We start from the raw sequence: 22,937 nt of genomic DNA, 5'->3' as shown, positions 1-22,937 counted from the left end.
CTAAAGGAACAAAACTTGCGTGATCAGAAGGAGAACAACCCCAAGGAAGACAAATGATGCCCATGTGCCTGAAAAAGAAGATACATCTTGTAAGAAGAATTTCCATACTTTCTTATTTAAAGGGATTTTCCATGAAAACACTTCCTTGTACTTTTATAGAATATACTTATATTTATAACAATCAAGATAACTTAAACCTTTATGGACAGAGCCCAAAATGGCCTTAGGGACCGCGCCAATTTTTGTATTTTTTCATCTACAGGGCCATGTGAGTGCTTGTTTTTTTCAAGAACAGATGTACTTTGTAATGGCATCTTTCAATCTACCATAACATGCATGGCGGATGCCCCAAAATATTATTTATAGGGTGAATTCGGGAAAAAAAATTGAAGATTTTGTGAGGGTTCCGTGTTTACGTAATGCACTTTATGGCAAAACTGACACAATATATTTATTCTATAGATCAGTCTTTATACAGTGATATGAAGTTTATATAGCTTTTCTAATGTTTTACTATTTTTATTAACAGCAAAACTTTTTCTTTGCAAAGAGGTGTGATTACAATGGCCCTATCGTGACTCTTATAGCGCTTTTATGACGGGATGTCTTTTATGACGGCCTTAAAAATGACGGGATGTCATTTTTTGCGCCATGATCTCTTGTTTTTATCAGTACCATATTTGTGTAGATGAGATGTATTGATCAATCTTTATCATTTTTTTTAAATAAAATGTAATTAAAAATCATAAATCTTGGCTTTTCTTACCGCTTTTTGTTTATGCCGTTCACCATGCGGGAACAATATTGTTTTATTTTAATAGATCAGACGATTATGCACACTATAGTATGTATGTTTATTTATTTATTTTTTTATGTGTTTTATTTATAAAATGGGGAAGGGGGATGATTTAAACTTTTATTGGGGGAGGGGCTATGGTGTTTTTAAAAACTTTTAACATTTTTTTATTTAACACTTTTTACGTCCCCTTAGGGCATTTCAACATTTTTACATTAGATTATATCCACTGATAATTGCTATGCTATTTATAAAAAAATAAATAAACATCTGAGGGGTGGGGCCAATGCAGTCATATGTCACGGAGGGGCTGCATCCGTGAAGCCCCGCCCAGGTAGCACAATCCGCAGATGATAAAAGATGACTTTTTACTGAAACAAGCATCATGAAGTATGATATAAAATTAGGTATGAAAACTGCAAAATTTACCCTTTACACCTGTGTAGAGCAGTCACAATGCAAAAATGGGGTGACAGTGTCACTTTAAATTATCACAATCCAGGGAAAACAACGTAAGAACAAAGCCTCACCAAAATGCAAATTTTTTGGTCACATCTTATCAAGAAAATTTTTATAAAAAGTGATTAAAAAGCTGCATATACACAAGCAAGGTATTGATAAAAAGAACATATTGTGGCACAATGACTCGGCACACAGCCCCAAAGACCAAAAAATAAAAGCGTTACAAGGATCAGTATAGAGCAATTTTAAAACTTTTTATTTTTATTTAATTTTTTTTTTATTTAATTTTTAAAAAGCAGTGGAATATAAATTGCCTATTATTCTAATCATACTGACCTCAGGAACATAGATAACAATTTTATAGCAGGGCGAATGATGTAACCCCCCCCCCCCCTTCCCCCCAATCCTCCCAAATTTGTACTATGGTACTATGTCATTGCAAAGTGTAATTGTTGTGACGCAAAAAGACTGCATAAGGGTCTGTAGGTGATAAAAAGAAAGCGCAATGGCCTTTTAAACATGAGGAGGAAAAAAATAAAAGTGCAAAGACGGAAATTGGCTCAGACCTTATGGGGTTAAGTGGCATACAGTACTTACCAATACAGCCTGAAGATTGACTAGCTGGAGTTGCTGTATCTGTGAAAAAATACATATGCAAATTACCCTGAGCAAATGAAAGAAGTTACCATACAGAGGACAAAAATTGCCTACTGACTACCAGAGAAAAACATTTATCATCTGGTCTATAATTTCAGAAACCTTTGCAAAAGCTAATCTTCAGAGCAGGATGACCTGCTTCCCAGTAATGTCATATACCATAGCAAACCATTTACCAGTTTCTAATCAACAGTAATTCCATCTAAATGCCCTAACCAAACAAATCTATAAGGTACACTTACTTAAAAGCTATTAACTTTGGCCCTGGTGCCCGATGGGAGCCTAAAGGCCCTCTGTTACATAAGAAGACACCAGTATTACTAATGGCATATAGTAGGTGATAGCTAGCTTCAAAATATGCATCTATAGAAACCCTCCTTTACATGTATATGTGGAAATATATACACTGCAGCTTTTTTCCTATGGGAGGTTCAGAGAATTGATTGAGCTGGTAAGTATTTTTAGTAAGTATGCTTTATCAACTTGTTTGGCAGTGGCATATCTCTATTGGAAGCAGACCATGTGGCTACAATGGGAACAAACACCCTCACCCCTTTCCCAATAATTTCTCTTGGTAAACGCTGTTTCTAAAGGCCTTATTACACGGACCGATTATCGGCCTCTACAGCCAATAATCGTTCTGTGTAATAGAACACAATGGTCAGTCGACCATGTTGGCTGATTGCTGTAGCGGTTTGTCTTTTAACATGTTTAAAGACAAACGACTCATACAGCAGCGATCTGCTGCCGTCGCTCTACGCAACAGGAGCGGCGGCAGCAGACCGCTGCTATATGCTATGGGCTGCCCGGACAATCAAGCGATCACCCTGGCAGCAGGACCCCCCGGCAGCAAGTGGGGAACGAGGAGCAATCGAGTGCGGGCAGCATTGGTTCGCTCCTCAGTCTCCCCATGTAATAGGGGCTTAACTGTATTTATATCCTCAGGGCACAGATCTAGTTAAAAATTGTGTGCTATTGGCTCTCTGCACTGTCAATTGCACCTGTAGGACTTTGGTTTCCCTAGGCCCGTGGCCTTCAAGAGTTCAGAAACAGCTTAGGGCTATGTTCACACAACGTAACAGACTGGCCTTCCCGTGACCAGGCCGGATGATCTTTCACGCCGCAAAGTTCTAATGCGGGCGCATCCGTGCGCGCCCGCATCAGAACTTCCCACAGCACCCTATGACATGTTTTTTTACGGCCGCTATTTCCTGACATGTCAGTTGTTTGCAGCGCCGCGAGGGATCCCGGATGGAGCGTATACTATGTGTATACGCTCCGGCCGGGATCCCAAAGAAGATAAGGCAACGTATATTTTCGTAGAAAGTACAGCCGTTGTTGCCGATTTCAACAACGGCTGTACTTTTAGGAAAAGGTACATTGTGTGAACATAGCCTAAGGGTACAAATACAAGTACCGGTTCCACAGCGGATTTCACATTGCAAATTTGTAGCAGAATCCGTGCAAATCCCTTGGCTGTTAGTTTCTCTGTCATCCCGCTGCAAGTATGTAAATGCCGCCCCCTTAACCCCTCACCAGTCAGAGCATACTTTTACCTGCTCCTCGATCCAGCTTGCTTTGGGGGTTCCAAAAATGTCCTTAAGCTATACGCGAAACGTGCGTAGGGAAGGAGAGGAATCCACACTGCCACCAGGTATTCAGTACTTGGTTTGTTATATTGATTCAGGAAGTTGGACACCTTTCCTGCCCTAGTATATTGTCTTAGACTTGTTAGGGCTGAGGTGGAGACTCATAGCTACTTGGACTAAAGCTGTTTACATTGCATTTGCAATAGGCACTTTGTATTTATATATCCTTCTTGTTGCTGCTTTATCACCTTAGTTATATTCCTACATTATTGGAGCTTACCTTTTTTGTAGGATTTATATGTGTGTGATTAGCCAAATACAGTTGCTAGTCTTTGTAGGATTAATTTATGTGGTTATAGCTCCGTCATGCTTTAACTTATTCTTGCGATTCTGAGATTGTTTTTTCATGACATACTGTACTGTAGGTTACTGGTAAGTTTTGCAAAAGAGGAGCCCGTGGAGCCTCATTGAAGAGTCTCAAAACACAGGACTAGCCAGAAATCCCTCCGGGAAGGACCCAGCCAAGGGGCAGCTCCTGTTAGGAAACCACCAAATCCCGCCTATTAAGTGGCCCTATAAGTCAATGTAATGACAAGGGATAAACCAAGGCTAGGTAACCATCCACATACAGCTGTTTCGGGGTGTTGCCCTCATCAGTGTGGAGCAGGATTCTGTATCCCACTGGTAAGTTTTGGCCCACATCCATATAATTTTCTTGTAAAAAAAAAAAAATTCCCCCATTACATGAAAAAATGGTAGCTTAGCATTTTTCAGATTTTTAATTTTCTGCAGTCACAGTGCAGATTAAATCATGTGATAATTTTATTGCCAGCATTATTACACAGGCGGCAATATAAAATATGTGTAAGTTTTTTTCTACATTTATTATTATATTAAGTAAAACTGGCTTAGTTGCCACCTAGCAACCAATTAGATTCCACTTTTCATTCCTCACAGGTTCTTTGGAAAATTTAAGGTGGAATCTGATTGGTTGCTAGGGGCAACTGAGACAGCACTCTTTTTCACCAGTTAAATTGTGTGTATTTGACTCTCTGTATTTATATTTATTTAGTGTTTTTTTCCCCATATTTACTTTATATTACTTTTATGTCATTCCTTGAAGACTTCACTATCTGATTCACTGATGACAGGTATAATACATTGCAGTGCTGATCTGCACAGCCTTAGAGCTAAGCTTTTTTAGCTATGACACCAAAGGCCTGACCTTAGAATCTATAGGGTTAACTGCCAGAATATGATTGTAGCTCTGGTCCTGGCAGTTGCAGCAGGTGCCCAGCTGTTAATTCTTCTTCTGCGCCCATTTTATCCGAGGATTCAACTGAATGTCCATGAGTGGGAATGCACCGCAAAAAATGGACGTTCAGTCACAGCCCTGGTACTTATTAGGTTAATGCAAAGGAGGCACAATTAATATGAGAATGGCGCCTAATTACTGTGTGGGGACACAGAAAAGGGGGTTTAACTATTGATTGGGAGCACAGCCAGGGAACAAGTATGGGAGCACAGCCGGGGAACAAGTATGGGGGCACGACTAGGGGATATCTATGGGGGGCACAAATGGGCTTAATTATTGTGTGGAAGGCACAAAGAGGGCCTATCTTGTGTGAGGCACAAAGAGAAGGCCATTTTTTAGGTATCTGGGAACAAAAGGAGGCATTTTTACTATGTAAGGGGAAAAACAGGCTGTATTACTGTGTGGGGCTCACAAGGGGACATGATTACATTGTGGGGTGTTCGGGACTGTAACTGTGTGGAAAACAGCCAGCAGACAGCTTGAAACATGGGACTCCATGGACTCTTTTGCATATTTGTATTTTGTAGGGGGTAATGCATCTGGATTTTCACATGTTCAGCGCTAACTAGCAGCCTCCAGTGTCTCCTTTAGCTGGGCACATTAAGTCCTATTACTTTGTGGGGCACATAAGAGGGCATTGTTTGGGACCTATGGTTAGGAAAAGGTTACCCTTCTCATTGTGTCCTTTTCTATGTTTTGTGCACCTGTTTATAACATGGCTCATTATAAGGCACTTGCGAAGTAGTATAGTATGGTGGATGTGTGCAAGGGAAATATGACATGGGCTCATAGCTTGCTCCACATGCAGCAGATGACAACTAATCCTGCAGCCTATTGTTTCAATTCCATCACATCATAAACCAAAATCTTCTCAATACATAAAATAGGTGTATTAAATGGTATCATTAAAGGGTACATGTCATGATGTTACATCACCCAATCAGCATGTAGTTGATTATGCCGCTGAAAGTTCAGGTATCCATGGACCACGTCGGTTCGGTTCCATGCACAAGCCTTATTGGATACAATAGGGCTTGTGCACACCGATCAAGTGAGGCAACATCATGGCAGGTACTGTACCCTTTACAATACAAGTCATACTGCAATGTCAACAGAAAGAAAAATCCTCTTGTTGGTTTCTACTATGTTTGGTTTCATATATTTTCACACCCCTATTTGGGGTTTTGTAGTAGTGTATTGTGCTGTTAATTGTTAGCTAGAACAAAAACTACTCCTGACTTTTATATATCATCACTGGTAGGATTCTCACCTTGACGAATTATTGGACCCACTTTTAGCTGATAGCTTTGCTCAACTGCAGCACTTCGGGACCCAATTCCAGGACATGACTGCAATGATGGAATAATGTCATTATATGGTAGATTGTATATATGGTAGATACATTGATTGTACAAGTTCAGGCAAAATGCACACCGTGCTAAGAAACAAAATGATGCAGATTAATGCACAGTTAATACTTACAGGGGAGCATGATCCAGCAGTGACGTCACACAGACTAATAGCACAGTGAATGTAGACAGAGCGATAGTTGCCAACAAACTTAAACACTTGCAGTGACATTCGGCCTCGTCTTGAGACGGCATTTTCCAATACGCTAATTGTTGTGTCCTGCTTATTAGGACAACTAAAGGGAAATATAATACAAACACCAGTTACAATAATATAGTCAATACCTCTACAAAATGTGGTTTAGGAGAAGGGGGTAATTACCAAAGCTAAAATGGGTTACCCATTATGGTGCCCTGTTTTGGCACCCAGCACATAATGGGTGTGGTGGTTGACAACCTGTACCCCTACCAGTATAACCTTTGCCCTAAACCTAATCGTCACTTTATTAGAGCTATTTGCCTTCTTACAACTGCAGCTTCCCTGTATGAAAATTCAGACCCCTGGAGTGCAGCATAATATGAAGTAGGCACATTTTCTGTGGATCAGTTTCAGTGACAATCCACATTAAGGCTATTTTCACACTACGTATGAGTCCAGCGTACTTCTTACGCAGCCGTACATGTGCGGCTGAAAGTACGGCCGTGGGAAAAATAGACATGCGGTCGGATTGCAAACATGTGGGCGAACCGCGAACATACGCCCGTAGTAGAGTTATGCTTCCCTAGCTTGTTTCAAAGCGATCTGAAAAAGGTCATTTACTTGGAAATCTTTGTGCAGTCCAATAAAACACACAGAACCTTTTGGATCTAAAAATCAAGTTCAATTTGGCTGAAATAAGTACTCCGTACAGGACCGCATGGGAATCCACGTCCATGAGTTGGAACATTTCCGTCCTCAAACAATGGTCTTGTTCATTTTTCACGGCACCTATATAAGGCTACCACATATATGGTCTTAATGCATACACAAAACTTAAACAAACAAAATTTGGTCTTGCATTCTTTTCCCTTTTTGGTGTTTATTCATTTTTCACGATATATACGATCTGGCCATAAGCTCATACGTAGTGTGCATTGTGAGGCCGTATATCGTATACTTTCAAGCAAACGCATCAACCTCAAAACTACGTGCGTATATTTGCGGTTTGCACTACGGCCGGAAAGATACGTTGTGTGAACATAGCCTAAAATGGGAAAATCCAGTGATCTGAGCAACTTCAAATGAGGGCTGATCATCAGTGCTAGACTAGCTGGGGCTAGTATGTTAAAAACTGCAAATATCGTTGGGTTTCTTCTGCAATGGTGGTGAGAGTAGTCCAAAACAGTAAATGTTTACTGCTGTGAGGGAAAACATTAGGTGAATGGGGATCCTGTGGATAGAAACAACTTATCCACAATAGAGGTCAGAGGTGAATGTGAAGAAAAAACAAACTATTAATTTGTAAGCAGATGCAGCCAAATAACACTGGAGCTCCTGCATATCTTCTAACTCTTTGTTTCTTAATGCGGATAGGCTATAATACATATGACCAGTTAAAGTTCCATTGCTGTCTAGGGAAACAAAAAGGCAAAATGCCAGAGGGCAAAAGAATGCAAAAAAAAAAAAAAAAAACTTCCCTGGTCAGAGAAACCTGATTTCTGTTGCACTCATGAAAGGATCAGAATTTAGCACAAGCTACATATTTTAATAAATAGAGATGAGCGACTAGTACTCTGAATAAGCACTTGAATGCTGTAAGACTCTTCCTCTTCTCAAGCACTGGAGTGTTGTCACTGCAGAGTCATCCCAATATTCATTAGGAGTAGCAGATCATCCGGGGCGGATCAATACACTGAGGTTTGTGACCCAGTGCACCAAACCGTTAAAACTGTATGCAACATTTTTTATTGTTATATACCCTAACAATGAAAAAATAAAATCCTTAAATTGTCCGCAACCTACCCATAAAAGCATGCCAGGCCATGAAGTAGGCCCAAAAACCTCTCTGCCTCATAAAAAAAAGAACAGTACAATAAATAGCACATGGTAGGTCAAGGCCCTGATCCAGATTTTGTATTGGCGACCGGAAGCTTTAGGTTACACCTCTGTGTTCACAATTAGGTCGGGTTTACCAACATATTTTTTCAATTAATAACGGCCGTTGTTGCCTCCCTGTCCCTCCTCCCCGCACTCCAAATCATTACGAATACCCGAGGCAGGATTTCTCCTATTCATCACTTGTCTAAACACTGCACATGGGCCTTTACGATCCGCCATATGTGCAGTGTTCAGACAAGTGATGATGCGGAGAAAACCTGCCTGGGGAATTCCTAATGGTGAAGAGGGAAGGTAGGAGGAATACAGAGGCGGTGCAAGCCTAGGGCACAGACACTCTAGGCCATGCCAATTTGACACAGGGTTGCAAGTTTAAAAGTTTTTTTTATTTTTTTTAACAATAACCCAGGACAGATCTTGGATTAAAAGTAGCTATCCGACTGTACAAGCAGTTTGGGGGGGGGGGGGGGGGGGGGGGGGGGGCAGATAATGGGTACAGAGTCGCTTTAAGTAATCATTTGCTTGTCTTGTACAAACTAATAACATAGATTACAAGCTCTTGCATGCAGGGTCCTCTTCACCCATGTATCAGTATGCCATTTGCCTTCATGTAAAATGTTTTGATCTTGTATTGTTCCTGTTTGTTACCCTTATTGCTTGTATAGCACTCTGGAGGGGCGCTTTATAAATAAATAATAATAATAACTGAGAGACTATTAGTGTGTACCTGTCTTTTATGATGTAATACTTTACTGCGTCGTCTGAGTTGTTTGTAGGCGTTGCATAGCAGTTCTTCTTTACTAAAACATACTGCGAAGTGTCTCCTCCCCGAACGTAGACACCAGCATACAGCTTAGACTTCATTGTGAGCATGACTGCTGATCCCTCATAGGGAGTCATAAAATTGCTGTCTTGATAAAGAGACATGTATGCTGTGAACTGTCCGGTCCCACCAACACTGATATTTGTGTAGCTGTAGAGATGAAAAGGTTAATACATAAGCCACCTTCTACAATATATTAGTGCTATACAGCAGAAAATGCCAAAATTATAAAGAGTTTTTTCCTAAGTTGTCTGTGTCTATGCTATAAAGGTCTGCACTGTCCATACGAAGAAAATGAAGGCTTCCCTCTGATCTCAGCATCAACAATTGCAGTGCTTAGTGTAACCCCTTCCTTGCCATGCTGCTTACACAACACTTGCACAATCAGTGCATTAGTAACCTTCTCTCCCAGGTGCCATTTATAGCAGTATGCCATGTAAATCATCAATACAGCACATTGCAGTCTGTTCAGTTCATGGCATTGCAGAGTGGAATATGTGCTGTGCTATGAATTGACCAACAACTAAGGAAGGAACTATCTGCATATGAACTACAGCTCAGCAATGGTCCAATCCCCCAGAATGGAGAGAATGAGAAATGAACTCTGCACCATGGAGGAGCTCTGAGGGAGAGCAATAAGATCACCTTCTCATCAAATGATGTCTTCATGATGTCACTGTCACAAAATGGCTGCCACAGAAAAGCCTGGGGTCAACAGTCATTAGGTAAGAATGCGTATACTTCACTTCCTGGTGGGGGATTGAGGGGACAAAATATAGGGAAGGGGGCAGATAGGTGCTTGAAGCATATTACAGAGTTATATATCTTTGTGATGCGTTTCAATTACTGGGAAAAAGCTTTTCGCTGGAGCACCCCTTTAATGTAACCAAGCCAAAAATCTCTAAGCTGCTATAGTTGTCTATACAGATCTGACAAAAATCTTTTCCTAATTGTGGTATAAGGGGGCTATACCACTGTACCCTGAACACAAGAAAGATTGAGCATATTTAATTTTGAGATGCTGGGTATAATTAATCATTAATAACCTGCTGCCAGAGAGGCCTAAAGTGGCTTCACCAATTGATATAAATAAAACCCAAAAGGGTGAAGGATGTGACTGGTTCCCTTTGGGATGTACAATCGCTCATGCAGACTACACCTAAGGTATAAAGGTTAGAGTCAAGGTGTGAATAAATGGATTACCTCAGTATTGGATTGACAGCTGTATCCAGACTGACCATCATGTCCAGGGGGTATGCACAAGACATTGTGACAGACAGTTCATCTTCCCCTGTGAGTAACTCAGTAGATTCCAGGGCCAGATTGAGGGTGTTTTTATAAATTGCATGTGTTCCATTGTTCTAAATAGGTAGAAAAAACTATTAATACACTTATTATATTGTAAAGAAATGAAACCATTACACCCTTAGGCTATGTTTTCACAGAGTATTTTTGCTCAATATTTTGCAACCAAAACCAGAAGTGGATTGAAAACATAGAAATGCTATGTTCACATACTGTTAAAATTTAGGGAATGGCGGCCATTCAACGGCAAATAACAGTAAAAATAACAGTAATTATTTGCCATTAAATGGCGCCCATCCACTAAAACAGTGTGTGAACATAGCCTAAGGGTGTTATCCGGAAAGCAGAAAAGGTCTTACCTTCCTCTCTTTCTCTGGCTCTCTCAGATGATAACTTCCAAGATTAGAGGAGCATGTTGTGCATGTTTAATAGCTGCCCGATGTTACCAAAGTAACAGTCACAATGGCCATATATTGGGCATTATGTGTGGGCATGGCTTTACCCGCACACAATGTTTGAAACTCGATCCTGTCCCCTAAGACAGTCAGAGATTGCCAGGGAGTAAGTGCAGCGCTGGAAAAAAGTCAGAACCTTTTCTGCTTTCCAGATAATCCATTTTACCCACATGTAACCAAAAGCATTCCTTGAAAGTTAAACACATAGGGGGATATTTATTAAGAGCGTCGTACTCGTATTCCGGTATTAATTTAGGCCCCACCCCCATTCACCCACTGGGTTTACTAAGAAGCGGTAAATCTGATGGGCACAGAAATCTACACCTGATCAGTACAGACCCAGGCACCATGAAGGGAGGGAGAAACATAACTTAATATTATAGTGCCGTCTCTTTTACACAAGATGATAACAATAGGGAGTTTAGGCTGGATTCACATTTGGCATACAAAAAAACACCAATAGCACTATAATTACCACATGGCTTTTTTTTCCATAAAAAAAAGTCAGGAATATTAAGTGCCATACCCAGATGGGATCTCTGCATTTGCTAAGAAAAAAAACGAGAAAAAAAATGCCATGTCTCTATGCACGTTGGCGTCTTTTCTGATGTTTTTTTCCCCCCAATCCTTTAGTAAAAATCCTGGAATCACATAATGAAAAAATCACATGGCTTGTACTCCAAAACACCAGAGTGATAAAACACCAAATAAAAAGAAAAATGTTTAGGCTACGGACAGGACCATGGATGTGGCAACTGTCCGCAGCCTGTGTAAAATGTCACCTACAGTTATCTGAAGTCCACATCTTCCTGCTTGAAGGAGCGCTCTTATAGAAAATGTGTTTGTGCTCGGATCTTGATACAATTCAAAGCAGCTGCTGTCCTCTAGAGCAACAGTATCGGCGTTGAAATTCATACTCTTCAGCTGACATTTATGAAAAGTAGCTTTCATGTCTATTTCATTACAGGTCAGCTCGGGGCGTATGTTGGTGACAGCTGCAATTGGAAATACATAAATCATAGTTACTTTCAGTTCAGCCATGAAAAGATTTCTTAGACGCAATGCAGTTCCTAAACATTTTCAATGTAAACTTTATTAGGTTTTATCTTCTCTGTGTTGGCACAGCACAAGGTACTTATGCTGCCAGGTTTACTCACAGGCACCCTGTGCATGCTAACCCCTCCTTCACGTGTCATCTGTGAGCCACCTGCCGTCATAGACCGTGCATAATGCAGTGCGGGGCGGTCCTTATCAGCTACTGTGGTGCCATTTTCTCCAGAGCACATGGCATCCTGCACCACTTCACAAAATGCAACTATGGTGCAATCACATTAGACCTTACAGTCTTCACCACCCTGGGACTGGCAGGAACACATGAAGTTGCTCCCTACCAGAAAAGATACAGTATGGAGCAATTTGTGCAGTGTTTGGAGACTTCTTATAAGCAAGAATTAACTACTCTTAAAGCCGCTATTCACACAACAGAGCCTAAAGTGGAGGAAATGGCTGCTTACCATGTTGCAGTACAATTGGAGAAAACCGCCACTAAGGTGGACACACATGAATTTCACATTGCGCAGTTATTCCGCTTGCATGATGATAGTGAAAATAGAAGTGGGCGCAACAATTTTAGAATTTGCGGTCTGCCTGAGGCCACTAAAACAGCTGATCTTAATACCCTTGCTACAAGGGATTGCAAGGGTTTCTTCACTATGTCTAGTCATTGGGTATTATGTGTTTATCTGTACTTTTGTTACATATGGCGGATCTAAAGTTAATTATAATGGGGTGTCTCATAGGCAGTTTTTTTTCCGCTATCTACTGATATGGCCATATACTGTATGTTACATCACAAGGGATATGTGAGGCATAACATAAGCTGATTACTTCATATACTTCGTGGGGGAGCCGCTACTGCTATTGCTAGTTAGGTCCCAAAACTAGGTTAACGCTTATAGCGCTGTTTGTAGGTACTCTTCTTCTGCAGAGTCTAGGCCTCTGAAGTTACAGGGCTTCTACTGTAAGTCGTTGTTTCTATGTTTTTGTTGTGTCGTGTGCATCTATGTAGTTCCTTTTTTTTGTTTGTCTGCTTGACCTTTTCCTGTTGTTTTTCGCTCCCTGATTTCCTCCTGTCATATCCTATCATTGCCCCGATCTCGCTTAAATTGGCCTCTCTCAATGTGAGGGATTTCAATGAACCACCTAAACGCTCTTATGTTACGTATGCTATGCACAAACAACATGTTCATATTCTCTTATTGCAGGAGACTCGTTTTCGGACGGATCATGTGCCTCAGCTCCAGACCCAACATTATACCCATTGGATGCATAGCAAAAATCCCGAGTCCATGTCTAAAGGTGTCTCGATCATGTTTCAGAGGTCTTAACAGCATGATCTTTTGGACACCAAGGTTGACCCTAATGGAAGGCATGCCTTTGTTAAACTCAGAGTGGCCACCACCACTTACACTATAGATAACATATCTCCCCAATGCAGACCAGGGTAGAGCCCTGCAGGGCATGTTGCTGGAGGCGGGCACCTTTATTGAAGGCATGCTAATTGTAGGTGGGAACTGTAATATGACACTAGTGTAACGCCTGGAGTAGTGGATCCACTGGACCGGCACCAGCGATGGCACAAACCTCACCAGGGAGCGGAGTCTAAGGGGCCGCTGGTTTTCACCAGAGCCCGCCGCAAGGCGGGATGGACTTGCTGCGGCAGGCGACCCCCAGGTCGCTACCCCTGGCTTGGTTGCTGGTGTCGGCAGGCGAGGCGTGGCAGGAGATGGCACAGGCAATGGTCTGCAGGTGAGAGCGCACGTGACAGGCTGGACACGGGAACAGGTGGAGTGACAGGGAAACAGGAACCAGGAACAGGGACTTGGGACCAGGTAACGGACAGGACTCAGGAACAGGGACTTGGGACCAGGTAACGGACAGGACTCAGGAACAGGGACTTGGGACCAGGTAACGGACAGGACACAGGAACAACAGGGAGCTGGGCCAAACGCTATGGGAAGCATGTAGAAGCTCCAACACAGGGGACAGGGCATGCTGGGATTTATAGGGGAGTGATTAGGTGCAACTACCAATTAGGAGCGCACTGCCCCTTTAAATCTGAGACAGCCGGCGCGCGCGCGCCCTAGGAGGCGGGGACGCGCGCGCCGGCCGGCACAGCGGGAGACAGGAGCGTGGAGAGGTGAGGCGCCCCCCGGGGCCGAGGTGATAGCAGCGCCGGGTCCCCGACTATGGACACCGGCTGCTGCATGGGGCAAGAAGCGGTCGCGGCGGCGGCCCGGAACGCGGGACGCCGCCGCGGCCGTGACAGTACCCCCCCCCTTTGGCCTCCCCCTCTTTCTTGCCTGCAGATGGCACAGGAAGCCACAAAGTCTTTGACATCTTGAAACAGACTAGGCCACCAGTAGTGGCGAGAGATCCGTTGGCCGGTCTTACGGACTCCAGGGTGCCCGGCCTCCAACGAGGAATGACCCCACTTCAAAATACCTCTTCGAAGCGCAGGGTGAACATGAGTCTTTCCGGGGGGTACTCTCTGAAGCGAGGAGGTGACGACTGGTGCTAGGCGATCAGGCGGTAAAACATGGCAAGGGACTGTGGGTCTGTGGACGAGGACCTTCTGTAAGTTCTCCCGGTGGTGAGAGGACACGACCTTAGTCTTGGGTACGGAGAGAGGGTACACCTCGGCAGAGAAGGCATCCGCCGAGTCTAGGTCCTCTGCCGGTAGGTCGGGTAGAGGCTTGGCTGGGACAGGAAACGACATAATACACTTGGTCTGAGGTGACCTGAGACACTGGTTGGAACAGTCCTGACCCCAACTGAGAATCTCCCCGGTTCTCCAGTCCAGTTGAGGGGCATGTTCTTGCAGCCACGGGAGTCCCAGGAGGACCGCGGGGGAAGAATGGGGCAGGACGTAGAAGGATATCTCTTCTTGATGTAAAGGACCCACCTGGAGGACTAAAGGTGCGGTCTGGTAGTACACACGGTCGGTAAGAATTTCGCCTGTGACCGAGGAGATAGACAGGGGCCTGGCTAGTCGGGTCACGGGTAGCCGCCATCTTTGGATCAATGTTGCCGCAATAAAACTGCCTGCTGACCCAGAATCGAGGAAGGCAGTAGTCTGATGATTTCGTCCTGAGAGAGTCCGGATGGAAACTGGCATAGACAGACTTGGAATGGTGGCATTCACACCTAGGGACACCTGTCCCACCGGACCTAGGTGCGAGCATTTTCCGGATGTTTGGGGACGTAGGGGACATCCCAGCCGGAAGTGATCGGAACCACCGCAATAGAGACAGAGATTCTGCTCCAGGCGCCGGATTCTTTCATCAGGCGTCAGGTGAGCCCGTTCCACCTGCATAGGAATCTCAGGAGAGGGTTGGGACATCGAAAGGTCAGGATTCTGGAAAACCGGCGCCAGCTGGGGATGGCGACGGGAACGGGTTAGTAAATGTTCATGCCGAACCTCCTCCTCCCTCTCCGAAAAACGAGTATCAACTCGGGTGGCCAGTAGAATGAGTTCGTTCAGGGAGGTAGGCAGGTCTCGGGCAGCGAGCACGTCTCTCACACGACTAGACAGGCCCTTCTTGAAGGTGGCCAACAGGGCGGCCTCGTTCCAGTCCAATTCGGCTGCCAGGGTGCGGAACTGGATGGCGTAGTCACCAACAGAGGAGCTGCCTTGAGAGAGGTTGAGGAGAGCAGTCTCGGCTGAAGAAGCACGGGCAGGTTCCTCAAAGACGGAGCGAAACTCGAATAGGAAGGCCCGGAGATTGGCAGCAACTGGATCATCACGGTCCCACAGTGGCGTGGCCCAGGCCAGGGCTCTACCTTCTAATAGGCTGATGATGAAAGCCACTTTAGAGCGCTCGGTGGAAAACTGACTACTCAAAAGTTCAATGTGCATGGTGCACTGAGTCAAGAATCCTCTGCACAACTTAGAGTCCCCAGAGTACTTGCTTGGGAGGGCCAGTCGGAGTGAAGAAGAAGCGTCAGGAGGTGGTGTGCGCTGGGCAGTAGTCTGCTGCTGTAAGGCGGCAGTGAGTTGCTGGATCTGCTGTGACTGCTTCTGGATTTGTTGCGCCTGCTGAGTGACCACTCTGGCGACATCACGGAGATCAGGCACCTCGCCGGGATCCATGGTTGGAGCCTACTGTAACGCCTGGAGTAGTGGATCCACTGGACCGGCACCAGCGATGGCACAAACCTCACCAGGGAGCGGAGTCTAAGGGGCCGCTGGTTTTCACCAGAGCCCGCCGCAAGGCGGGATGGACTTGCTGCGGCAGGCGACCCCCAGGTCGCTACCCCTGGCTTGGTTGCTGGTGTCGGCAGGCGAGGCGTGGCAGGAGATGGCACAGGCAATGGTCTGCAGGTGAGAGCGCACGTGACAGGCTGGACACGGGAACAGGTGGAGTGACAGGGAAACAGGAACCAGGAACAGGGACTTGGGACCAGGTAACGGACAGGACTCAGGAACAGGGACTTGGGACCAGGTAACGGACAGGACTCAGGAACAGGGACTTGGGACCAGGTAACGGACAGGACACAGGAACAACAGGGAGCTGGGCCAAACGCTATGGGAAGCATGTAGAAGCTCCAACACAGGGGACAGGGCATGCTGGGATTTATAGGGGAGTGATTAGGTGCAACTACCAATTAGGAGCGCACTGCCCCTTTAAATCTGAGACAGCCGGCGCGCGCGCGCCCTAGGAGGCGGGGACGCGCGCGCCGGCCGGCACAGCGGGAGACAGGAGCGTGGAGAGGTGAGGCGCCCCCCGGGGCCGAGGTGATAGCAGCGCCGGGTCCCCGACTATGGACACCGGCTGCTGCATGGGGCAAGAAGCGGTCGCGGCGGCGGCCCGGAACGCGGGACGCCGCCGCGGCCGTGACAACTAGATCCAACACTGGATACGTCCACAGGGCGTCCCGTAGGTTCCTAATGCCTCTAGATTATTGGTTAAGGGGACGTTGCTTACCCACCAACTGGTAGATATTTGAAGGATACTTCACCCAACTGACCAAGATTATACTTACTACTCACCTGCACATGGCTCTTATATTTCGCTCTAAACCCCACCCAACATGCTTCAATAGGGATGGCACTATGGTCAGACCACTCGCCAATCTTCCTACCTGTTGGAAATCTTTGGGGTGTCTCTACTGAGTTGACCTGGAGGCTTAATGAGTCTCTTCTGAAAGACGTCTGTAGGGCAGCAGTGGATGCGGCAATTATTGAGTTTTTTAATGTCCATAAGAGCGGTCCCCCACCTCCTTGTGTAATAAGGGGAATTTGTATCCAGCACAGCTTAAGGCTCAAAAGGGAAAGGGGTGCAAAAATGAAAGCTCTTCTTGAAGAGCTAGAGGAACTTTCCATAAACTTTTAGGAACTTAGAGGAACTTTTCATAAACGCAACCCTGATTCTTCCGTGTTGTCTGAAATAACTAAGGTTAGAGAATAGCCTCCGTAGCGGATTGCAGGGGTTGACACTGATCATAAGACTTGCTTCCGAAGTTATCTGTATGTTAATGGTAATAAATGTGGGAGGGCCTTAGCATATTATCTTTACCCCTGTACTGACCCTACTTATGTTCCCCACATCAGGGATTTGACGGGCCGCATGGTCCATGACCTGAGACTCATAGCTAAGAAATATTATGGCACCTTATATTGGCTACCTGGCCACTACGCGGATTTGCCTGCCCACCAGGACAGGAAAATTCTGAAATATGTGGAACTGACAGCTATTCCTACCATAGACCCTGAACAGAATGAAGGCTTCGATGCACCCCCTCACAGATTTGGAGGTTGGATCAGCTTTGTCCTCTTTGAAAAATGGAAAGAGCCCAGGCCTGGATGGGTTTACTGCTCCCTTTTTAAAACTTTTAAAGGACGACTAGTCCTGTTCCTGATGAAAGTCTTTAACTCCATCTCGACTACTTATAAATTCCCTAGACAATCTCTGGAGGCTGATATGATGGTGCTACACAAACCAGGGCAAGACTCATCGTATTTTAGCAGTTACAGGCCCATATCTTTGATCAATTGAGACATTAAATTGTATTCCAAGATATTGGCCACTCGCCTAAATGCAGTTATCCCTCATGTTATCCATAATGATCAGGTGGGTTTCATCCCTGGGAGGGAAGGGAGGGACAACACCCTCCACACTATTACCTTACCTTACTATCACCCATGCCTGTCAAGCTAAAGTTCCAATGTGCCTTCTCACAGTTGATGCTGAGAAGGCCTTTGAGAGGGTTCGGTAGAAATTCCTGGTGGCTACCTTAACTCAGCTGGGCCTTGGAGCTGAGTTTATTTTCATGTTTTTTTTTTCATGAGTTTAAGATCATGGCCTTGTATTCCTCACCCACTGCTAGGGTTATAGCGAATAGAACCCTGTCGGAGGCCTTCTAGATCAGCAATGGGACAAGACAGGGATGTCCCCTGTCCCCCCTCCTGTATATTCAAACAATGGAACATTTGGCAGTGGCCTTTCGTGGGAATCCTGACATTAGGGGGATTGAAGGTAGCAGGTGAGCAGCATAAATTAGCTCTTTATGCTAATGATCTTTTGTTATACATCACCCGTCCTCACATTTCCTTTCCAGTGGTTTTGAGAGAATTAGAGGAGTTTGGTAGGCTTAGCAATTTCAAGGTAAATCTCTCTAAATCTGAAGGGCTAAATGTGTCTTTTCCAAGTGCAGACGTAGCTCTTTTACAGTTTAACTTTTCCTTCCAATGGCAGCCTGGGAGTATTAAGTATCTAGGGGTTCAAATCCCCTCATGCTTGGAGCTACTTTTCCCATTAAATTACCTCCCACTACACAGGAAGACCATGGACATGCTACAGCCTTACCACCGTAAGTTTATAACTTGGTTTGGCCGCATGAATGTACTTAAGATGGAAGTGCTGCTGCAATTCCACTATGTGTTTCAGACAATTCCGATACATGTTCCCTCCAGCTATTTTAAGCAATTACAGCGAGCCTTTACCAGGTACGTGTCGGTGGTGGTAGAGCTAAACAAGCTTTTAACGAAATCTTAAGTTTAGAGGGGGTTCAGAGCTTCCTGATTTGAAGTTGTTTAATAAAGCAGCGGTGCATGCGAGAATTATTGACTGGACCCCTAATGTGACCTCGAAGCTTTGGGTGGCACCTGAAACCAGCCTCTCCCCGAAACTCTCCACCTTGTCATGGCTGTTTAAAGCAGATTGGGAATCCCTGACGAATTGGGATCATCTGACTAGACACACGCATTGTGTATGGGATGTGTGGGTGTCCAAATATGCAATATCCCATAGGCCAGGACCCATGACTCCCCTGTTCACCAATCCAGCTCGTGCCAGGTCTTGTATAGTCTGTCTTCTTGATCTGGAAACTGGAGGATTCTCCCCATTTACATATTATCCTGGTTGCATCTCAAATCTGGACTTTGACCGTCCTTCAGGAAGCCTGTGCAGATAGGACTCTGGTTCTGGATTCTGGTTCGCATACTATCAGTTGTGTTCATTCCTGCGAGCATCCTCAGTGGGCTCTCCAGCTTTTCCTGAATATACTGACTTTAACAACTGGGTTCTCTTTTATGAGGGGGGCACGGGGAATCTCTCGAGAATGTATTCCTTGTTTCTTGCTTTAAGCAATGACGATCAAGCTTCCTTTTTTAAGCATGGGAAAGAGACCTTGGAGTAACTTTCTCTCTGGACGATCCGCTGAAAATTTGGACGTTCTCGCATAGTATGTCCCTAGATGTGCACTCAAGAGAGAAAAACTACTACATTGCAAGTACCCAGAAGTATCAGACAGGTGCTGGAGGTGCCACACAGCAGAGGGAACAATCCTCCATATTTGGTGGGAATGCCCTGCGATAAAATTGTTATGGGAGGGCATATTTAAAATATACAGTATGAAGGCTATTCTGGGAAGGGGGTGGCCCACACTCCCCATCTAGCTTTGCTCTCTCTCCTGTCGGGGACCTTTGCCACCCAAAAGAAAGGAGGAAGAACTGGTGGCAGAGGCACATGACTGCTCTGAGAAGTGCACAAAGGTATGGTCCTCGTGGATTCTTTTTAAAAGCTCTCCTTGCTTCTACAACTCTTGACATGAACAGTTGGTCCTGGGATATGGTTGGCTATTAAGCAAGACAGCTGTTCCCTATCTTTGCTACCCAATGGGTGTTATGCTTTTCTTCTATCTTCCTCCCCCCCCCCCCTCCCGGTAGCTTTCCTCTGTCTGACTAGTGTGCCCCCCCATTTTTTTTTTTTTTTGTCTTGCCCCTTGAATATATGTTTTCATAGATAACGTCAGGGCCGGACTGGCCATAGGGCGCTTCTAAATGACCTATCCCGTGCTCCTCCTGACCCGGCGACTCCTTTTCCCTACCGTAGGGAAAAGGAGTCACTGGTCCAGGAGAAAGACAGGATCTGCCGGTTCATACTGGACCCTGGATGATGCACGGCTGCCTGGGGGGGGGGGGGACCGTCCTATCCCCGGGCAGCGCGTGCATCAGAGAGCTCCCTGTGTGCCTGTGGCCGTGACTTCTGGTACAGGGAGCTTACTTTAGAGACATTCATTGTGCCTGAAGTCCCAGCCCCAGCGCACAGGGAGCTCTCTGATGCGGGGCCCATCTATAGGGTGGAAATATGGGGGGAGAGGGGGCCATCTTTAAGGGGGGCGACATATGGGGAGAGGGGGCCATATATAGGGGGGTAACATGGGGGAGAGGGGGCCATCTGTAGGTGGGAAAGGGGGTCATCTATAAGGGTGGCCAACATAGGGAAAGAAGGGGGCCTCTATAAGGGGTGGAGGCAGCATAGGGGGAGAGGGGGCCATCTATAAGGGGGGCAACATAGGGGGAGAGGGGGCCTATAAGGGGACAACATAGGGGGAGAGGGGGACAACATAGGGGGAGAGGGGGACAGCATAGGGGGAGAGGGGGCCTACAAGGGGACAACATAGGGGAGAGGGGGCCTATAAGGGGAAAACATAGGGGGAGAGGGGGACATCTATAAGGGGACAATATAGGGGAAGAGGGGGTTATCTATAAGGGGACAACATATTGGGCATCTATAAGGGGACAACAAAGGGGGCACCTATAAGGGGGGCAACACAGAGGGGCCATCTATAAAGGAGACAACATAGGGGGCCTTCTATAAGGGGGGCAACATAGGGGTAGAGGGGGCCATATATAGGGGGGGAACATGGGGGGAGAGGGGGCCATATATAGGGGGGAGAGGGGGTCATCTATATGGGGGGCCAACATAGGGAAAGAGGGGGTCATCCATAAGGGGTGGAGGCAGCATATGGGGAGAGGGGGCCATCTATAAGGGGGACAACATAGGGGGAGAGGGGGCCTATAACGGGACAACATAGGGGGAGAGGGGGACAGCATAGGGGGAGAGGGGGCCTATAAGGGGACAACATAGGGGGAGAGGGGGCCTATAAGGGGACAACATAGGGGGAGAGGGGGACATCTATAAGGGGACAACATAGGGGGAGAGGGGGCCTATAAGGGGACAACATAGGGGGAGAGGGGGCCATCTATAAGGGGGACAACATAGGGGGAGAGGGGGCCTATAAGGGGACAACATAGGGGGAGAGGGGGACAGCATAGGGGGAGAGGGGGCCTATAAGGGGACAACATAGGGGGAGAGGGGGCCTATAAGGGGACAACATAGGGGGAGAGGGGGACATCTATAAGGGGACAATATAGGGGGAGAGGGGGTTGTCTATAAGGGGACAACATAGGGGGCATCTATAGTGGGACAACGCAGGGGGGCATCAATAGGGGGACAACATGGGTGGTCATTTATAAGGGGAACAACATGGGTGGCCATCTATAAGGGGGACAACACAGGGGGAGCCATCTATAAGGGGGACAACATAAGGGGTCTACACGGGGCGTATATAATAGGGCATGGGCTACAGAGAGGAGGGCCATGTACTATAGAGGATGTACAGAGGGTGTCATCTACTATAGGGGGACTACACAGAGGGGGGGCTCTCAAGTAGATGCACATGGGGCTATCTATATGGAAGACTGAACAAGGGGCCACCTGTAAAGTGGCTACATAGAGTGGGGCATATACTATAGGGGATACACAGAGGGGGACCATCTATAAGGAGGCTACACAGAGGGGCCATATACTATAAGGGGGTCACATACAGTCAGTCTACCCACTACACGAGGGTGTAAAGGGGCCAATACAGATGTGCAGTTTGTAGAGAGATAAGGATGGTGACAGAGTGAGAAGCCTAATATGTTTGTCTGGCAGATTCTGTGGATTTGTGGCTCGGAGAAGTTCTAATGGCCCAGGGCAGATGGAGAAGAAAATGAAAAGGGAAAAACTCTAATCAGAGAAGACGTCCCCTGTGAGTCACCTGATATAACTGCACTGTAATGTATATAGTGTACAGAACCTGTGTGGAGCTGGGTCTACCTCTATATGGTTACTGTATAAGGGGATATTGGTCTTTTTAAAGATGATTTTATTCAGTAGCAGTGGCTAGTTAGTGCAATGGCGTTAGTCAGAATGCGGTGGCGTTAATTAAGTTATATAGATGTGTCCATACAATTTATTACTGTATCTGTGCGGTTCTGCCACACTGGTAGCTGATAGAAATCCAGGAAGTGAAAAAAAAATGGCCGCTGTGCCAATTCACATTGTCTCCTGCTCTTTCTGCTATCCCCCCTTAGGAGACAAATATTCCATGCCTCTGTCTCACATTGTGTGTGTTTGCTGAGCACAGGCTGATGATACAGACAGGGGGCAGGGCATGATGTCACAGGAGGCTTGGCTGGAGTGAACCACCATCTGTGAATGGCCAGAATTAGGTGCAGCATTAATTTTACTGATTGCGATAGGTGGGGGACAGTGATGATCAGCTGAGGGAAAGCATTGCATTCTGGGAACTGCTCAACCAGGAAGGACAGAAACATAATACAGAACAACCCCCCCCCCCCCCCAAACAAATGGATTTTTGGTAGTTTCAAAACTGGGATATACAGGTAAGTAACCTCTACCTGGAGTTCCCTTTTTAAACTCAGCACGGCGACCGGGGCTGTAAGCAGTCTGTCTCTGTA

General features: G+C 45.8%; 1 protein-coding gene across 1 annotated transcript in view; it reads right to left on the bottom strand.

Annotated features, from left to right (window-relative positions):
* The window catches only part of LOC138801807 (uromodulin-like), a 38,174-nt gene continuing 15,237 nt past the window's right edge, over window positions 1-22,937 (bottom strand). The window contains exons 4-9 of the mRNA XM_069984905.1: window positions 11,633-11,841; window positions 10,290-10,447; window positions 8,991-9,236; window positions 6,302-6,464; window positions 6,090-6,168; window positions 1-68 (exon numbers count right to left, since the gene is read on the bottom strand). Of these exons, the coding sequence (XP_069841006.1) occupies window positions 1-68; window positions 6,090-6,168; window positions 6,302-6,464; window positions 8,991-9,236; window positions 10,290-10,447; window positions 11,633-11,841 (923 nt within the window). The remainder of the gene's footprint in view (window positions 69-6,089; window positions 6,169-6,301; window positions 6,465-8,990; window positions 9,237-10,289; window positions 10,448-11,632; window positions 11,842-22,937) is intronic.

The sequence above is a fragment of the Dendropsophus ebraccatus genome, chromosome 9 (genome assembly GCF_027789765.1).
Source record: "Dendropsophus ebraccatus isolate aDenEbr1 chromosome 9, aDenEbr1.pat, whole genome shotgun sequence".
Taxonomy (NCBI): domain Eukaryota; kingdom Metazoa; phylum Chordata; class Amphibia; order Anura; family Hylidae; genus Dendropsophus; species Dendropsophus ebraccatus.
This window is presented reverse-complemented; position numbering and strand designations above follow the sequence as displayed.